The sequence below is a fragment of the Dasypus novemcinctus genome, chromosome 31, assembly GCF_030445035.2.
Source record: "Dasypus novemcinctus isolate mDasNov1 chromosome 31, mDasNov1.1.hap2, whole genome shotgun sequence".
NCBI classification, from domain to species: Eukaryota; Metazoa; Chordata; class Mammalia; order Cingulata; family Dasypodidae; genus Dasypus; species Dasypus novemcinctus.
Genome location: NC_080703.1, coordinates 19,693,853 through 19,714,521, shown reverse-complemented (window position 1 = coordinate 19,714,521; position 20,669 = coordinate 19,693,853). Strand labels below are relative to the sequence as shown.

Below are 20,669 nucleotides of genomic sequence, written 5' to 3'. Positions count from 1 at the left end.
TTAAATCTTACAAAACATCTTGTTTTTGTGCATCCACACATGCCAATAAGTGAATCATGGTGCCTTTCCCAAGCCTTGTATGAACAGGACTGGGGTAAGGGCTATTTTTTTCCTTATCATGGGTACTTAGATAAGCTTTACGAAGAAAATTCCATGTTTCTCAGGCAATGTAAAATATGATTTAAAGTAGAATTTAAGTATGCCATGTTAGATAATTAATATGTAAATATTTTGACACTAAATGAATAGCTGATGCAAAATTTATTATTTTATGGAATTAAGTTTGTGTTCAATATAGGTTGTTTACTTTACTAGTCATGTGCATACAGATATTTAGATAGTCATTGTCACTGTCTACTTATGTCGCTGGCAGTGTCACTGTTACTGGAAAGCATCAGCAACTGGTAGGACACATTTATTTAGTACAGGCTCATATTTGCAATTAAATTTATTTAGCATTAATCTAATATTTTTCATAATCAGCCTGATAGTTTCAAGGTATTTGAAAAATCAGTTTGCATGGTTTATTTAAGGAGTACATGAAAATTTGGATTATTTGTACATTTTTTTAAGGTCAAGGCATAGTCAATATAGTTGTTCTTGTTATATATTTTGGAAAGTGGCTTGAAGAATAGATTTCTGTTGCAAACAATGTATTTGTTAGTTTTAAAGCTCCAATTTGTACGTAAGTATTTTACTATCTGGTTTATGATATTAGGTAGTGGCATTATTTTATTTTCATTTATGTAAGCTCTAGATTAGTAGTTTTCAAATTTTTTTTATTTCAAGGACCTCTTTATACTCTAAAATTATCAAGGTCTCCAAAGAGCTTTTATGTAGGTAAAATAAACAAAATTTAGTATGAGTGGCATTGTTTTACATTATTTTTTTGGCCATAATAGAAGACCACTGGTTTTTCATGCCTGTTTCTGCATTGTCTGTTTTGTAATATAGTATTTTGGTTGAAATACAAGAAAATCTGTCCCTATGCAGATATGTATTTGGAAGAGGGAGGACCTTGCAACCTTCTGAAAGGTTTTTATAGCTCTCAGGATCTTTGGATTACATTTTGCGAACTGCTGCTTTAGAATTTTGCTCTTAGTCACAAAAGAAGCTTGAAAATGGGTGGGAATTCTAAAAAATAAAATTCATTTTGTTGTTTTTTCTGCTGATTTGCATTTCGTTCATTTTTTAGTGCTATCTATTTTTTTTTTTTAGCTTAATAGTCATGCATTAGTAGCTTTTTTTTTTGCTGGGATAAAGACACAGGCACTGGCTTACTAATTCTCAGTGTCATTAATGAGCTTTCTATGATCAGCAATCTAGAGATTTGGAGACTATCTAAACTTCAGCATCTTTATTTCCTGCAGTGGGAGTAGAGGAGGGTCTTGCGAGCCTTTCAATAAGAGTGTCCTCTGGGATAGTGTAACAAAACTTAATACTACCTGGAACCTCTGAATTCTGGCATTTGTTTTTATAATTGGTAATGTCGCTGAGGATGAGGAGAGGAAAAGGTGGTGGGGTGGCAGAAGCAAATGCCACATTCTTCTTACCTTCACCTAAAGATTGATTGTTTTATGCTTACTCCCTCCTTCTAACTATTTCAGCTATCTTTTCATGAAACATTTTCTTTTATAGCATCTTATTCCTAGCATCTGTTTGGCAGATGGTAAAAATGAGATAAATATTTGAGGACTGAATGGTTGGATTATTGAGCTGTAGTTTGCCACCCTTTTTGATTTAACTTTTACAATGAACATTTGTCTATCTTTATAATTCTTCCCATGGCTGTGAATTAGCCTTGTTTAAAGTGCAAAGCGAGGGGAGCTAACAAAAAAGGCCTGCTGCACATTTTACTTAACCAACAGAGTACATGCTTAAGGTTCATGCAGTTTCTGGACATCTTAATTCCATAATAGATAGAATTTCAGTTTTGCCCAGAAGTATTTTCAAATTATGATTTTTGGTTTGTTTGTCCTAATAAAAATTGCCTGAGATACATTGAATTTTGCCTTGGAAGAACACATGTTCTTGCAACCTTGGTCGGCAGTTGGGCAGTTCGTGCTTAGCCGTCCTGTTGATGTGTGCTGTGACTGTGGTTTCCTGCGCGACTCCTGCATGTTGGCAGCAGACCCGTGAGCTGTGGCTGATGCACGCTTTCTTTCTTTTCACTCACTTTTCCTTTCTTGGCAATTGAACGATAAATTATGTAGACATTCAGAACGTGCTTCTTTAGTATTTGCATTAAAATCCTAGAATAGTTTCAGTTTGGGAAGAGCGGGGACTTCATTTTTAGAATATCACAGACTGTGGACACCACCTGCTCTGCCTGGTAATGTGAGATCAGAATGTGAAACGTTTCTGGTTAGTAAATAAACGCTCATTATATCCTCCTTAAACATTGAAATGGGACTTGCTGTTGGAGACAGATTTCCTGTAAGCAAGTGGCTTCATTTGTGGTATAGTGTACAATCCAGAATAAATTTGAAATATGGTCTTTATATGTGGATATATGCAATATGTTTTAATGCTTTTTTTGTCAGTACTTAGAATTTCCTTAAAGCAATAGAAATGGAAAACAGTGAGTTTTTGTTTCTGTATCAGAGGTAAAATGTGTTGCATTTTGTTGTGTTATAAGCCATCCGTAATTGATTGGTTCAGAAATTCTGATTTAGTGAGATATACTATTGCTCAACTGATTTTGATCAATGTCAGCATTATTAGTTTTTTAATTTAATATACTTCAAGGTAAAGACTGCTCATTAAATCCAATTTTAAAGATCTGTCATCAAGCCTATATATTAAAGTTGATTTCTCATCTATTGGAAAATTCGTATACCTCACTTATTACATTTGAATGAGGATATTGATTGAAAGATATTAAATGGTTTTCTGACACAGTGGTGGAAAGTGGGAGAAAATAATTAAATTTAGATTAAAACTATGGAACCAGATCTGTCCTTTAATCATTATACAATGAAAAATCAGGTGAATTAGGAAAACTATTTTAGTGAATTAAACACTAATATAGAGTATAATATTCTAAATATTAGCATAATAATAGCAAAATAAATATAATATAATAATAGCAAAATAAATATAGCATAATATTCTAAAATTTACTGAAGTGATTAAAAACTTAAATACAAGAAAATTTTATCTAAATAGGAACTTTGGGACTTTTTTTTTAATTTGAGAAAGTGAGAGCACTACATTTATTTTTATACTCTGCTGGATTCTGGAATTTAAAAGATAGAAACAAAGGAATTTAACTTGGTATTGACTATATAATTGTATTGTTTTATTTTGCTTAATTGACAGAAACCTTTAATTTAAACTCTATTTTGCTGGAAAAGTATTGAAGGCTATCTTTTAGGCCTACCAGAACCTGATTTAGATATTTCTGTGAAGTGCTTAGAAGTTCTCAAACACATTTTACATTCTGAATAATAACGATAATGAAAAGGTACTGATGACATCCAAACATTTTTTTAAAAATCAGTTCTTCTTTTTTTTCTTTCCCATGTTTAAGTTCAGCACAAATTAAACAGTAAGCCCTCTTTCATATAATCCTGTAATTGCTCACTTTACTTGACTAAGTTTTTAAGTGAGGGAATTATTTTTCTGTTATCAGGAAGAGTTAATTATTTCTGTATGCTTGACACTAGAATTTATAGTATAAGATTGTCTGAATAAAGCAAAGATAATATTTTCCTTTTAGTGTTTTATTTCCCAATATACTTTTGTCTAAAAATGATCATTTTGATGTTTTCAGTCATATGCTAGTAATGTTAGAGTCTTTGAAAATAATTTTAGCTAATTAATACTTATTTGAAACTTAGAATTTATTATTTATCAGTTTCATACTTTGGTCATATGCAGTAAATACATTGGCTCGGTTTTAAAAATATATATATAGATAAAAAATACCCAGTTGTAGGGAAACGGACTTGGCCCAGGAGTTAGGGCGTCCGTCTACCACATGGGAGGTCCGCGGTTCAAACCCCGGGCCCCCTTGACCCTTGACCCGTGCGGAGCTTTCCATGCGCAGTGCTGATGCGTGCAAGGAGTGCCGCGCCACGCAGGGGTGTCCCCCGCGTAGGGGAGCCCCACGCGCAAGGAGTGCGCCCCCGTAAGGAGAGCCGCCCAGCGCGAAAGAAAGTGCAGCCTGCCCAGGAATAGTGCCGCCCACACTTCCTGTGCCGCTGACGACAACAGAAGCCGACAAAGAAACAAGACGCAGCAAACAGACAACAGAGAACAGACAACCGGGGGGAGGGAGGGGAATTAAATAAATAAATAAATCTTTAAAAAAAAAAAAACCAGTTGCCAGAGAAGCTTGCTTTATTTATTTATTTTATTATTTTATTTTATTTTACTTATTTTTAATGCTGAGCAAAATGTAAGTTGTGTTTCCTAGTCATTACCAGAACTAAGCCCTTTTGTGTACCTAGTGCAATGTGTCCTTAAAAAATACTTTAGAACGGATGTTTGTCTTCAGGTATGTAATTCCTGAGCCCAAACCACTGTCTGCTAAGCAAATTGTGGTCAATTAAAAATACTTTTCTGAGATGCCATAGATTGGAGTTCTTACATATGTTACTGGGAGTGAAAATACTACATATGTCAAAACTGTCTCTTCTGGACTTCATATTTCTTAATAGGATAAAAACCCATCCTGAAAGTTGATGTTTTGTTTATAGGCTATCTCTGTGGAAAGGGAAGTTTAGGGTTTTCTATTCCATGAGCAACTAAAGGAAGTGATCTAGGATGACAGTAGAAGTAGGATTTTCTCATGGTACCATTATGTCAAATAATAAACATGTATATATGCACACGTGCATACACGTATGTACATATCCATGCTTATATACACACATATACATAAACACACATATATATTTCTGTTGCATCTATCCTATATTATTTTGTTTGGTGATGGGTGAGCTATTTGGCCTCCTTAAAGATCTTTTTACTCTAGCAGGCTTAGATGATTATTTTTTTCAGGGCCTGAATTCTTACTCATCTCACCCACAAACTCCCTCCTGGTAGTGCCTTTCCATATACTGTCATAGCAGGTAATGTTTTTTTTCTGGTTAACCAAAACAGCCCTAGTTAGAAACCCATACTTGTAGTTGGTTTCATGTCAAGACACATTGTTTTAATGTGTAATTCAGCCAGTAAATGTTAAAAAAAAATTTGCCCTGCTCTTTTATTATATCGTTAAGATGCTTTTAGAAATAAGATTTTCCAAAGAATCATTTTTCCATTCTTAAACATGTTCTAGTCAGTATACAATAATATTATCTAATTATTGACAATGACTAGGTTAAGAACTGTATGCAAACAAAAAACAATTGAAAGTATATGGTACAGAAGTAGGGACAAGTCTTAATTTCTTTGAATTTTATCTTCATAAGGACACGAGTGGGGAGAGTTGGAAAATCTTTAGTAATTTAGTATTTTTTTTCAGGCCTCTGCCCTTAGGCTCATGTAAACAGTTCTAAGATCCAAACCCACAACTCAATGACACATTGGTTTTGGTGAATGGACATTCCTTGTGATTTTGTTGAAAAACTCGGAAATATCTCTGGGCTTAAAATCATGACCAAAGTTTTAACCTGCCCTGCTGCTGCTTCTCTTAGTTCCTATGAACTGAATGTAAAACACTGTAGTCCAATGATAGTATTTCTTGAGATACTTGTTTTCTATTGTTTTCCTTATAGCTTTTGAGGAACTTGAAAAAGCCTTGAGTACAGCCCAAAAAACAGAAGAAGCACGGAAAAAAATGAAGACAGAAATGGATGAACAGATAAAAGCTATTGAAAAAACAAGTGAGGAGGAACGCATCAGTCTGCAACAGGAATTAAGTCGGGTGAAACAGGAGGTTGTTGATATAATGAAAGTAAGAATAATTCTAGATTGAAATGGGAATAATAATTTTATAACTTAAGTCCGATGTTTTCCTTTTGATCTTTGATTGCAAAGAAGAGTTAATCTGTACTTTAGACCATGGGTTTTTTCAAGATATTCAGGCTATAGGGAAAAAAGCACTTTGATCGAGAAATGAATTGACTACCTTAGGTCATTCTTTGGATTCTTTTAAGTTTTGCTTTCTATTCAGGTGGCCCATATCATAAACTTGAGATGTGCCTTTACTGCTTTAGGTTCCCTGGCTCCAGGCTCCTTGAAGGGAGGCTGCTTCAGTAGCTTATCTGCTGTAGAACCTGACAAGTAGGCACTTGGTTTAATGTGTGCTTCAAGGAGTGTGGCCGTAAGTGAATGAAGGGCTAGATTAGCTTTTTCTAAATGTTTTAAAGGATCATTATAAAATATAGATAAACCTCATTTTAAAAATTAGCTTCTTGAAAAGGTTTGTTTTAAAAATGAATGAATTTTTCAAATCCATAGGTTTCCTTTTTTTGAGATTATGTGAATGTCATTATCCTGCCCTTCTCTGCTCATAGCTCCCTCCCCCACCCATTTTTCTCTGCTTTGGCTTGTCTGTTTTCTCTCTTGTCATTTTTGCCTTTTTTCCTAAGCCCATTTAATCCTGTTCTTTTACTGATTGGCCATTTATATACTTGATGTTTGATTATGGCCATTAAGCTAAAGGTAAAATATAGATCTGAGCAGTTGAGGCTTGAATTTCAATGGCTGTGTTTAGTTTTACAACTCCCTAGTTAAGTTTCTGTGCTTTTATGAGTACTTGGTGTGTATTATATGAATGCATACAGATATTAAATTATTTTCATGCATATATTTTCTTCTGCAGAATTAGAGATAGCTTTCAAAGTAGAAATTATTTGTGACCCATTACTGCATATAAAAGATTGTATTTTAATTTTTTAAAAGAACAGTCATTCTATATAATAATGTCACCATGGTATCTGACAACTTAAAAGATAACTGGCAAGTTATTTTGAAAGGTAATAATATGGGTATATTGTATAAAAATAAAAAGATAAAAAGAGTCCATAGTGAAAAGTAAAGTTCCCTCCTATTCTAACCCCTAAGTTTCCTCTATAGTTGTTTTCTTTCTGGATATCCTTCCAAGAGGTAGTCTCTCTATGTAATTTCTCTTTTAGTTTTTATATCCTCTCACTCTTTAAGTACAAAAGGTAGCATGTTATATATATAGTTCTGTATTTTGCTTTTTCTGCTTAATTATCTCTCTTAGAGATTGTTTCTTACCCACTGATAAAGAGCTGCCCTATTTGTTCTAAAGGTACATAGAACTCTATTGTATGACTATCCCATTCATTGTCTGAATATCCATCAGTGGGAGACTGATGAACTGTTGATAGATATTTAGGTTTTCATTTTTTGCTATTGCAAATTGTGACTGCCCTTATACATATTTGCTCATGTGTATTTTTGTAGGACAGATTCTGAGAAGTTGAATATTACTCAGACAAAAATTATATGTGAGTTTTTTCGTTGTTGTTGTTGTTGTTTTTTTAACGCTGCCTAGTTGCTTCAAGCTCTAGGAAGGACAGTTTACACTCACAAGCAGGGTATTAGAATCTTTTCCCCCTCTCCAAAATGGTGTTACCCAACTGTTTTATCCTTTCAAGCGTAAAAAAAAGTTAAAAGAGAAAAGTGATACCATTGTGATTTTAATGTGCATATCTCTTAACAAGTATGATGAACATAGTTTTTCTCTTTGAGTTGCCTGGCCAAATCTGTGACTCATTTTCCTAATGGATTATTGTTTTCTTTCTTGTTAAGTTATAGAAGCTTATTACTTCTAGTGGGTATTAGCCCTTTGGAGATGGAGTCCTTTTATACAAATATTTTTTTTCAATTTGCTTTTTGTTATGATTTGTTATGACCTTGCAGAACATTTTTCTTTTCCCAGTAATTGAATTTATTAGCCTTTTCCTTAAATACTATCTGGATTATGTATTCTACTTTAAACCAAATGCTCAATCCTGAGATCATTAAAAAAAATTCTATTCTTCTGGCACTTCTATGCTTTCATTTTTTATGGTTAAATCTGTGACTCAATTGAAATTTATTTTGAATAGTGAGGTAGGACTCCAACGTAATTGTTTTCCAGATGACTATCAAGTTATCTCCAGATCATTTATTTAATAATCCACTTTCTCCCTCTGATATGCTATACTATTTTTATTGCATACTAAATTATTACATTGAAGGTGGGAGTTTTTTTCTGATTCTCTTTGCTATTCCATTGCTTTGCCTGACCATGTACTTAAATTACTTCAGTTATTACTCTAGCTTTATATATTTTACTATCTGGTAACCTCCCTTTATTAATTTTTATTTTTCAGAAGAATATTGGCTATTCTTACATGTTTACTTTTCAGTAAACTTGCCTAGTGACTGTTCCCCCCCATTCTTTTGGCAGTTTTATTTGATTCTATTATATTTGTGTATTTATTTAGGGAGGTTTAACATTTTTATGAGACTGAGTCTTCCTAACTAAGAACAAGGCTGATACTTAAAAATTTTTCAATTTGTGGTTCCACATTACCTATCAATTATTTTGTTAATGTTACATATATCAATACGCTTAATATTCTATTGTAGTCATATGTATTTACAATATATGTACCACAAAATATCCTATTTTAAGTGTACAATTCAGTGCTTTAATTACATTCACAATGTTGTGCTGCCCTCATCACCATCCATTACCAAAATCTTTTCATCACCCCAAAAAGAGACTCTATCCCCATGAAGCAGTAACTCCTCATTACCACAGGTAACCTCTAATCTTTTATCTGACTGTGAATTTCACTATTCTCGATATACATATAAAAGGAATCATACACTATCCTCTTGTGTCTAGTCTATTTTATTAAATGTGATATCTTCGAGGTCCATCCATGTTGTAGCAAGTATCAGAACTTCATTCCTTTTTGCTGTGGAATATTGTATGTCTATAGTACAGTAGCACATTTTGTTTATCCACTCATCTGTTCATGATACTTGGGGTGTTTCCATCTTTTAGCTATTGTGAATAATGCTGCTATAGACATACATGTACAGAGGCCATGACTTTTAAATAAATAGTATGTTCCTGGAAAGCTGTGACATACTTAGATTGGTGCACCCAGGGCAGCTTTTTACCACAGTCAAGCATCTGCTCTGAAATTATCCTTATCCCGCACTTGGATTACCTATCCTGCTGGTGAGCCACGTAACATACCTGCAGGACAAGGAAGTAGACTCAAGCTCTGTAGGACTTGGCTACTGCAGCAGCAGCAGCAGCAGCAGCAGCAGCAGCAGCTTCCTATGCCTTAAATGAGGAATAAAAACTACTCTTCTTTTAATTATTGCAACTTTATTACTCTAGATTTATGTGGGAAAGATATTCTGATGTTTTAAAGTATTTATGTTTTAGTTGTGGCGTTACATATGTTGCTCTGGTTGTTTTCACTCTGTTTGGATGATTTTCAGAAATCCTCAGAAGAACAAATTCTTAAACTGCAGAAGCTTCATGAAAAGGAGCTAGCCAGCAAAGAGCAAGAACTGACCGAGAAGTTTCAAAACCGGGAAAGGGAATTTCAGGAACAAATGAGAATAGCTCTTGTAAGTTACCTGCTTTTTTTTTTTTCGCTGTAGGCGAACTTCGCAGAAGTTATAGATTTGCTATCCCCTCACCCCTGCCGCCCAGTTTGAGGTCAATTAGCAGCCTTGGCCATTTTGGGTATGTAGAGAGTATAAAAAGTAGGTAGGAATAAAGCTGTCAGAATTTGTTAGCTTAGAATTGTGTGAAAATTAAATTGTGTGACTTAACAAACTTTCATTAATCAGTTTGTGTGTTGTCTTTTCATCCTACTCCTGTCTGGCAGTAGGCTGTGATTAGGGAGGACTAAAGGAGATAATAGGTTGATTAAAGAGCAAGCCAGTGCCTGTGGAATGGAGGAACAAGGTCTAAAACTCACTAGACTGACTGCACCCAGAGCCCAGAGCCCCGGGCTCAAAAAGTTTTCTTTTTTTTTTTCCTTAAGATTTATTTTTTATTTGTTTCTTTCCCTTCCCCCCCCACCCCCCACCCCCGCCCCAGTTGTCTGTTCTCTGTGTCCATTTGCTGCGTGTTCTTCTTTTGTCGGCTTCTGTTGTTGTCAGGGCATGGGAATCTGTGTCTCTTTTTGTTGTGTCATCTTGCTGCGTCAGCTCTCCGTGTGTGCGGTGCCACTCCCACGCTGGGTGGCTCTCCCTATGGGGCACACTCCTTGCGCATGGGGCTCCTCTATGCAGGGGCACCCCGGTGTGGCAGGGCACTCCTTGCGCGCCGCATCAGCACTGCATGTGGGCCAGCTCCACACCGGCTGGGGTTTGAACCACGGACCTCCCATGTGGTAGACAGATGCCCTATCCACTGGGCCAAGTCCGCTTCCCCAGAAAGTTTTCTGAAATGCATTTCAAAGAAGGAAAAATGAAAGCGATCAATAGTTTTCATTTCAAGTAGAACAATTCTAGTAATTTTCAATCCATATGATATCTAAACAGTGAGACAAAATGTAAAACAACCAACTTAACTAACCAAAATGACAGCCAGATGTGAAAGATTTTTGGGCATAGTATATTTAAAAGTTTAAAACAAAAATGTTTTTCTTCAATTTTAAAAAGCCTTTGATACCAGGTATCGTAAAATATGTTAAAGTAAAAAATGTTCCTTTGATTTTTTTATATAAAGTTGTTATTCATAAGGTAACACATGTAATTTTAAAACTTCCAGTTCAGAAATATGAGGAATACTATTTTAAATTTTAATCTCCTTTCTTTTATACATTTTTTTCACTCTCAATTGGATCTGATACTCTGTTTTTAGGAGGTACCAACAATTGAACCTGGGACCTTATACAAGGGATGCAGGCGCTCAGCCACTGAGCGATAACCACTTCCCAGCAGTGATTCTTGAACTGAGTCAGCAAATTTCTCTAATCTGCTTCTTGGGGAAAATAGGAACATGGATTTGCAGTGTCAGATTGGCTGAAGTTAGAGGTTTAGTCTGTGGTCATAAAATTTACATGTATATGGGCACATATTTGTATTCCATGTTGGTCCAGAAAAGGTTTAAAACAGTTGACAAAAATATTTAGGGAAGTGGATGTGGCTCAAGCAATTGAGCTCCTGCCTACTACATGGGAGGTCCCAGATTCAGTTCCTGGTGCCTCCTAGAGAAGACGAGCAAGACAGGGAGCTGGCGTGATGGGTAGGTGTGGTGAGCTGATACAATGAGACACAAAGAGGAAAGACAATAAGAGAGACAAAGCAGGGAGCTGAGGTGGCTCAAGTGATTGAGTGTTCTCTCCCACATGGGAGGTCCCAGGTTTAGTTCTCAGTGCCTCCTAAAAAGAGGATGAGCATGGGAAGTGGATTTGGCTCAATGGATAGAGCATCTGTCTACCACATGGGAGGTCCAAGGTTCAAACCTAGGGCCTCCTGACCCATGTGGTGAAGCTGGCCCACACACAGTGCTGATGCATGCAAGGAGTGCCATGCCATACAGGGGTGTCTCCCGCATAGGGGAGCCCCATGCACAAGAAATGCGCCCTGCAAGGAGAGCCACCCCGTGTGACAAAAGTGCAGCCTGCCCAGGAGTGGTGCTGCACACACGGAGAGCTGATGCAACAAGATGATGCAACAAAAAGAAACACAGATTCCCAGTGCTGCTGACAAGAATGCAAGCAGCCACAAAAGAACACACAGCAAAGGGATACAGAGAGCAGACAACTGGGTTGGGGGGAAAGGGGACAGAAATAAAAAATAAATCTTAAAAAAAAAAAAGAGGATGAGTAGACAGAGCAGACATCGAGTGCAAACAATGCGGGCAGTGGGGAATAAATAAAATCTTTTTAAAAATATTTAAACTATTACAGGGCAGCATAAATCAGGGCATGGAAATTAAGGAACAAAGCAGGGCATAAGTAAAGCAGGGAATGGCACTAAAGGTACCTGTTTTTATTAAAGACTACTATGAGATTTTCACACTGTGGTAATTGGCCTTTGGGGGCACTAAAACTATAGCATCGTCCTTGTTAATACTGTGTTCTGGGAATTGATATATTCAGATATATTCCAGGTAGAGAGTGCAAGACAGACGTACATGTATGTGTTGTGTGCTTGTTCCTTTCCCCTCCCCTTTCTACTTAGTTTCTCAAAGAATTTAACTTAGAGATGGTAGTCAAAATTCAACAGACTGTTAAAACTTCCTTTTTATTTTTATGGGCATGCAAAGATGCATTTAAAATGTAGTTTACTTTAAACAAGATAGTATATTTTTAATTGATGTTATAGGAACTAATATTTTCTTATAAGTCTACTTACTCAAAAGTAGTCCTTCAAGTATTATGATTCACCAGAATATGTCTTTTTGGTGATTAATTTTATAATCTGAAAATATTGCTGTTGGCAATGTGAACCCTAAGCAATAGGTTAGATAAGTACATTATTAAACTGGAGTCCACAATCACCAAATATTAAAAGTGATCTCTTAAACCTCTTTTCTGAAAATAGTAAATACTATTTGGGAATGTTGATATATAATAAGGGAAACCAATAGAGAAGCTTTTCAGAATTGATGGGGTGGTAAAGGAACCCAGATCATCTAAAAAGGGTTGTGTAGGCTTTGTTTGATAGAAATTTCCTCCATCTAATCCATATATTCACAAGTAATCTTCTGATTTGGTTTAGTTTTCTACATGGGGTTCCTTATTACAATGAGATATTTCTCACAAACTTGAGAATCTAGTTTCTAGACCTAGAGTTGAAATACCAATCTCTGGAGTGCAGAGGTGACAACAGTTGTATGATCTTTTGGTGGAGTTTTGCAAAATGTTTTAAGTAATGAAAAAAGCAGACTTAGTGGAGTTCTTGGAACAAAAAATTTTATTTCAATAGTAATTGTGGCAAAGATTGGCCAGACCATACTAGACAAGCCATATTATATTGCCTTGTTTCTTTGGACTAGAACATAAAAAGAGAGAGGTGATGATATTCCTTACCTGACAATGCCAGGGTCAAATGAAATGATTCCTCTGGAAATATTTTCAAAATGCTGTCGATTTATGTGGGTCTAAGGTGGTATTATTGTTTTTGGCACAGGAAAAGAGTCAATCAGAATATTTGAAGATTACTCAAGAAAAAGAACAGCAAGAGTCTTTGGCCCTGGAAGAATTAGAGTTGCAGAAACAGGCAATTCTCACAAAGAATGAAAATAAACTTCGGGACATTCAGCAAGAAGCAGAGACTTACAGAACTGTAAGTTTAAGTAATATTCAGGTTCCAGAGCTGTGAAATTATTTGTATATGAAAACTATTATCGTCTCTCTGGTTAGTATTGTTACTACCCAGTGGGCTTATTTGCACAGTGAGCACAGGAGTCAATGCTGTGATACCAAGATGTTGCGACAAGAAAGAGTTTTATTGGGAAGTCGGCCAGCAAGGAGACAGGAGGCACTCCTCATATCTGTCTCCCGGATCAGACGGGGAAGGGTGTGTAGATCCATTTTGGGGAAAGGTGGACTAAAGGGAGCAGCTAAAGATGAGGTGAGATGATGTGAGCCAATCGGCAGAGTTAAGTGGAGCATGCTCTGTTATAAACCATTCCTAGTCGCATACTGCATGTTCAGCATGGGGGCTTAGCATGCTGGGTGACTAGAACTGGTTAGAGCTGGCATCAGGAAGTGCTACAAAAGGAAGCAGTAACGTATCCCCTGAAACAGCAAGCCTCCCATGAATAAACGTAAGGAGGTGGACATTTGAACAGATGCAAGCCAGTAAGGGAGGGACTAGTTTGGAAAATGGGTTAGTAGGTGGCGGTATTAGTATTAAGCTGTAGAGAAGCTTTTATTTTACTGAGTTAGCTTTATGTGTACCTGCTAGTAAGAGCTGTTCACGGGAGCTGTTTTGACTCTGGGCTCTGTGTTTGGGTCACGATGGTCCCAGTTCTGCCTTTAACTGCTTCTCTTTCTGCCTGTCACTCACTCAGCTCAGCGTCTCACTCAGGCTCTGCATCGTCTTCACGTCATTACTTACCCTGGAGCTCTAGGAGGTGGCCATACTTTGTAGGCAGCACTTGGCTGGCGTGTACCTGCCCATCTATTCTCAGCTCTTTCCACATCCTGGACTTAATTTATTCTCTTTATATATCACAATTTTATTTATTTTTATTTCTCTCCCCTTCCACGCCCAGTTGTTTGCTCTCTGTGTCCATTAGGTGTGTGTTCTTCTGTGTCCGCGTGTATTCTTGTCAGCGGCACTGGGAATCTGTGTTTCTTTTTGTTGTGTCATCTTGCTGTGTCAGCTCTCCATGTGTGCGGTGCCACTCCTTGGCAGGCTGTGCTTTTTTCATGCTGGGTGGCTCTCCTTAACAGGGCACACTCTTTGCGTGATTTACACCAGTGCCCTGCTCTTTCAGTTAAGTTTTTCTCCATTTTTCTGTTATAAACTTAATTCTGTAATGAGCATATTTGTACATATGTCTCAGGGTATCCTTTGGTTCTTCCCCTTAGCAATATTTGAAATGTACTACCTGTTTGGAATAAAAAGATTTGTGTTATTTAGACTTTTAAGCCTTTTTGCTCTGATTTAGACAGTGAAACAAACTTCTTACCCATAGTTTGAAACTGCTTTATTTTCCCATTTCCAACAGTTACGAACAGTGGTGTGGTAGAGGACAGTAGGTACTTAGGAAACCTAGATCTTCTACTTGCTTGCTTTATAAATTAATTGAACCTTAATTTCCTTATCTTTCGCATCAGTAGATTGGATTCAGTGATATCTTAAGATTTTTCCAGTTCTAACGTTCTATAGTTCTGCCTTAATTAAAACTATTTTCCCTTCAGAGTCAAAGTTGATATTTTCACAAGACAATAGTAATCTTTGGTAAAATCTGTTTAAGTTCCTTCTTTTTGAAAAAAAAAAGAAATAACATTTAAAACTAATTTTTGGAGTGGAAAAAGTACAAACATTACTTTTTTTCCCAAAAAAAAATTGTAAAATCGATAGAACACTATTGTAGGCCTTTTAAAAAACACAGGAAAAAAATCCATCTTCTACAGTTACTCTTATCTATGTTTTTTTTTTAATTCTACCTTTTTCATTTATTTCTCTTAGACTCTTCATTTAGAATATTCTTGAAAATACAGGTAGTTGAAATAGTTACCCAAATAATGTCAAAAAGGATCTGAAATTAAGAGTTGAGTTAAAAATAGAAACTTTTCACTTATTTGTTGTATAATTTCTTGAACACAGAAGGATTATTTGTCCTTTTTAGTGTTTGGTATGGTATACAGAGTTGCCTTTTAATCTTTAAGTAAGAGGTGGGTATTATGTCATGTATATTATTGTTATTAAATGAATATGTACTTTAATAAAAATACATCTGTTTTCATTAACAGAGAATTCTTGAATTGGAAAGTTCTTTGGAAAAAAGCTTGCAGGAAAGCAAAAACCAATCAGAAGGTTTAGCTATTCATTTGGAAGCTGAAAAAAATAAACACAATAAAGAAATAACAGTTATGGTTGAAAAACACAAGACAGAATTGGAAAGCCTGCAGCAGCAGCAGGATAACCTTTGGACTGAAAAACTCCAAGTCTTAAAGCAGCAGCATCAGACTGAAATGGAAAAACTTAGAGAAAAGTATGAAGAAGAAAAAGAAACATTGTTGAAAGACAAAGAAATATTCTTCCAGGCCCACATAGAAGAGATGAATGAAAGGACTTTAGAAAAGCTTGATGTAAAACAAACAGAACTGGAATCATTATCTTCTGAATTGTCAGAAGTATTAAATGCCCATCACAAGCTAGAAGAAGAACTTTCTACACTAAAGGATCAGGCAGATAAAGTGAAGCAGGAGTTAGAGGCCAAGCTGGATGAACAGAAAAATCATCATCAGCAACAAGTTGACAGTATCATTAAAGAACAAGAGATGTCTAACCAGAGAACTGAGAAAGCATTAAAAGATGAAATTAATCAACTTGGGCTTCTTCTGAAGGAAAAGGACCAGCATTTGAAAGAGCACCAGGCTCATGTGGAAAATTTAGAAGCAGATATTAAAAGGTCTGAAGGAGAACTCCAGCAGGTGTCTGCTAAGCTGGATCTTTTTCAGTCATACCAGAATAACACACATGAGCAGGCGAAAGCATATGAAGAACAGTTAACCCAATTGCAGCAGAAGTTGTTGGATTTGGAAACAGAAAGAATTCTTCTTACTAAACAGGTAGCTGATGTTGAAACACAAAAGAAAGATGCTAATACTGAGTTAGATGCTCAAAAAGTCCGGGTACAGGACTTAATGCAGCAACTTGAAAAACAGAATAGTGAAATGGAGCAAAAAATAAAGTCTTTAACCCAACTCTATGAGTCCCAACTTAAAGATAGTAACATAGAGCAGGAAAAGACCAAGCAAATCTTGCTGGAAAAGGAAAATATGATTTTACAAATGAGGGAAGGACAGAGTAAAGAAATTGAGATGCTCAAACAGAAATTGTCAGCCAAGGAGGACAGTATCAGTATTTTGCATGAGGAATATGAAACCAAATTGAAAAATCAAGAAAAAAAGATGGAAAAAATTAAGCAGAAAGCAAAGGAGATGCAAGAAACATTAAAGAAGAAATTGCTAGATCAAGAAGCCAAACTTAAAAAAGAGCTTGAAAATACTGTTCTAGAACTTAGTCAGAAAGAAAAACAGTTCAATGCCAAAATGTTGGAAATGGCACAGGCTAACTCAGCTGGAATCAGTGATGCAGTGTCAAAACTGGAAACAAACCAAAAGGAGCAAATAGAAAGTCTTACTGAGGCGCATAAGCGAGAACTTAATGGAGTCATTTTAATCTGGGAACAGAAACTTCATCAGCAAGCTGATGAACTTCAGGAAAAACATGAAATTCAATTACAGGAAAAAGAGCAAGAGGTGGCAGAACTGAAGCAAAAGATTCTCATAGTTGGGTGTGAAAAAGAAGAGATGAACAAGGAAATCGCATGGCTGAAGGAAGATGGTGTCAAGCAGGATACAGTATTAACTGAATTACGGGAAGAGTTAAAGCAGAGGTCTGTTCATGTGAATTCTCTCTCACAAAATGAACTTAAACTAAAAACACAGCTTGAAAAGCTGGAGGTTGATTTGAATCATTCTATGAAGGAAAATAGTTTTCTTCAAGAGCAACTAGATGAACTGAAGACACTGGCAGAAAAAGATAAGCATAAAGTTTCTGAGTTGACTGACAAGTTGAAAACCACAGAGGAAGAATTCCAGAGTTTGAAATCATCGCATGAAAGAATTAAGAAAAGCCTAGAGGACAAAAGCTTAGAATTCAAGAAACTTTCTGAGGAGCTAACAGTACAGCTAGATATTTACTGTAAGGAAACTGAATCCTTATTGCAAGCTAAAACAAATGAGCTCATCAGTATTAGTAATAGTAAAATTAATGTCCTTCTTTCTAGAATTTCCCATTGTCAACTCCACACAAATAAAGTTAAGGAGATACTACTAATTCAAAGTTGCAAAGTTTCTGAATTAGAAGCACAACTTGCACGACTAACAGAAGAGGAAAATAAACTAAATAGTTCTTTTCAACAGGCTACCCGTCAGTTAGAAGAAAAAGAAAATCAAATTAAGAGTATGAAGGCTGATATTGAAGGTCTTATAACAGAAAAAGAAGCCTTACAGAAGGAAGGAGGCAGTCAGCAACAGGCTGCATCTGAAAAGGAGTCTTGTATCACACAACTGAAGAAAGAGTTATCTGAAAACATCAATGCTGTCACATTGATGAAAGAAGAACTTAGAGAAAAAAAATCTGAGATCAATAGTCTTAATAAGCAACTAACTGATTTGAGTGTTCAACTTCAGAATAGTATCAGCCTAGCTGAAAAAGAAGCAAGCATTTCATTACTATGTAAGCAGTATGATGAACAACAACGTGATTTGCTGAATCAGGTGCAGGATTTATCTTTGAAAGTTGATACTTTGAATAAAGAGAAAATTTCAGCACTTGAGCAGGTAGATCACAGCTCCAACAAATTCTCAGAATGGAAGAAGAAAGCACAGTCAAGATTGACACAAAACCAAAATACTATTAAAGAGTTGCAGTTGCAGCTTGAGGTGAAAACAAAGGAAGCTGATGAAAAGAATGAGCAAATAAATTTACTGAAGGAAGACCTTGATGAGAAAAATAAAAGATTTGAATGTTTAAAGGGTGAAATGGAAGATAAGAGTAAGATGGAGAGAAAGGAGAGTAATTTAGAGATTGAATTAAAAACTCAAACATCAAGAATTGTGGAATTAGAAGAGCATATTTCTCAGAAGACAATTGAAATTGAGTCCTTAAATGAAGTTCTTAAAAGTTACAATCAACAAAAGGATATTGAACAGAAAGAATTGGTTCAGAAACTTAAACATGTTCAAGAATTAGAAAAAGAGAAGGACAACAGGGTTAAAGAAGCTGAAGAAAAAGTCTTAAGTCTGGAAAAGCAAGTGTCTTTCATGAAATCTGAATTTGAAATTAAGAAGAAGGAATTGGAACATGTGAACGCAAGTGTGAAAAGCAAAGATGAGGAGTTAAAGGCACTGGAAGATAGACTTGAGTTAGAAAGTACTGCAAAATTAGCAGAACTGAAGAGAAAGGCTGAACAAAAAATTGCTGCCATCAAAAAGCAATTGTTATCTCAAATGGAAGAGAAAGAGCAGCAGTATAAAAAAGATAGAGAGAGTCATTTGAGTGAGCTAAATACAAAATTGCAGGAAAGAGAGAGGGAAATTTACATCTTGGAAGAAAAACTTAAGTCAGTGGAAAGTTCACCTCAATCAGAAACATCAATTGTTTCCAGGTCTGTGAAAAATGTGGCAGCATGTACTGAACAAGAAGCAGCAGATTCACAAGGCTGCATGCAGCAGGCATATGAAGACAAAGTTAGCATTTTACAAAGAAATTTAACTGAAAAAGAAAAACTGTTGCAGAGGCTAGAGCAGGAAAAAGAAGAGACAATTTCCTTACATTCTGAAATGCAGTGCAAATACCAGAACCTCTTACTAAAGTTAGAACATGCTGAAGCAAAGCAACATAAGGATCAAGTTATGATAGATCATCTTCAAGAAGAACTTGAAGAAAAAAACAAGAAATATTCTTTGATAGTATCCCAATATATGAAAGAAGAGGGAGGTGAAAATAACATAGGGGCAAAGCAAAACTCGGAGAACATGGTGGATGATGTCCAGAAAATCCTCCAAGAGAAGGAGCTAACCTGTCAGATCTTGGAGCAAAAGATAAAAGAGCTGGATTCCTGCTTAGTAAGAGAAAAGGAAGTACATAGAGTTGAAATGGAAGAGTTGACCTCAAAATATGAGAAATTACAGGCTTTAGAACAGATGGGTGGAAAAAATAAACCCACAGAAGTTTTGGAAGAAAGTGCTGAAGAAAAGTCCAAATCACATATAGTCCAAACCAAATTGTTTAGTACCTTGGAGGCCCAACACAATGACTTGGAGTTTAAATTAGCAGGGGCAGAGAAGGAGAAGCAAAGGCTCGGCAAGGAGATCGTTAAATTGCAGAAAGACCTTCGAATGTTGCGGAGGGAGCATCAGCAAGAATTGGATATAGTAAAGAAAGAATATGAACAAGAAATGGAAGAGAAAATCAAGTAAGTTTTATTTCATCATGAATATAATTAGGGCAGTCCTCCTTAATTTTCTTTTTGTGTGTCTGTGCCTAATAGTTATTTTGAGCTCTACCCAGCCAAAGTATTAAACAATAATTCCACTAAGTTAAATACTGATGAGAAATAAAAATTTAGGCCAAGAGAAAATGGTGATTCCATGTCCGTTGTTTAGGGGGAAACCTTTCCTTGCATGCAAGATCATGGTTATTAGGAATGTATCCAACTAATTATTTTCTTTTCATTTTATCATTTTTATTATTAGCATTTTTATTATGTAACATAGGTACATATGATGAAAAATTTAAAGTGAGAAGGAAAAGCCCTCCAATCCCCAGGACCACTCACTAGAGGTAATTGCAGTTGATGTATTCTTCCATTAGTTTTCTGCACCTGGAGACACCCCCCACACACACACACACATAGACACATATACATTCTCTTAAAATTGTTTTTATCCCAATGAGATCATACTGTATGCAGGGTTTTGAAGACCACGTTCGTTTTTGTAACTTCTTTGTACAGCAGTGATTAGCTCTTTGCCTTTTTGTTATTCAGGCAGGAGCAGGAAGATCTTGAGTTGAAGCACAATTCCACATTAAAAAAGCTGATGAGGGAGTTTAATACACAGCTAGCACAAAAGGAACAGGAGCTGGAAATGACTATAAAAGAAACCATCGGTAAGTAAAATCCAAAATTCAATAAGGATCATGTAAGAATCAGCAGATACTATCTGTAGTATAAGCTTATTCTTTTGCACTTGTGCTAAGTGCTTTAAGTCATTACAACTGGAGAAAAAGCAATTCTTGCTCAAGAGAGTTCTCTCATGGGAGGCAGCACTGACTGAGCTGACCCACCTTAAAGAGAGGAGGAACAGTTAAAAGAAATCTAAAAGTATTAACTAATTAATTACCTTGTAAAGACTCTTTTGTTCTTTGAGAGGTTATGTTTGATCATTTGATTACTGTTGGACTAGATGTCTTGGTAAACATCTTGCAATGATGTCAAATTAAATATTAGAAAAATTAATTTGGAA

The 20,669-nt window shown here is 35.9% G+C and overlaps 1 protein-coding gene across 9 annotated transcripts in view; it reads left to right on the top strand.

Annotated features, from left to right (window-relative positions):
• Positions 1–20,669, top strand: part of GOLGA4 (golgin A4) — a 148,231-nt gene that overhangs the window by 84,195 nt on the left and 43,367 nt on the right. For all 9 annotated transcript variants that reach the window (XM_071212816.1, XM_012530074.4, XM_071212814.1 and 6 more), the window contains 5 exons: positions 5,727–5,905; positions 9,430–9,561; positions 13,084–13,239; positions 15,381–19,618; positions 20,192–20,313. In XM_071212816.1, coding sequence (XP_071068917.1) covers positions 5,727–5,905; positions 9,430–9,561; positions 13,084–13,239; positions 15,381–19,618; positions 20,192–20,313 — 4,827 coding nt within the window. The remainder of the gene's footprint in view (positions 1–5,726; positions 5,906–9,429; positions 9,562–13,083; positions 13,240–15,380; positions 19,619–20,191; positions 20,314–20,669) is intronic.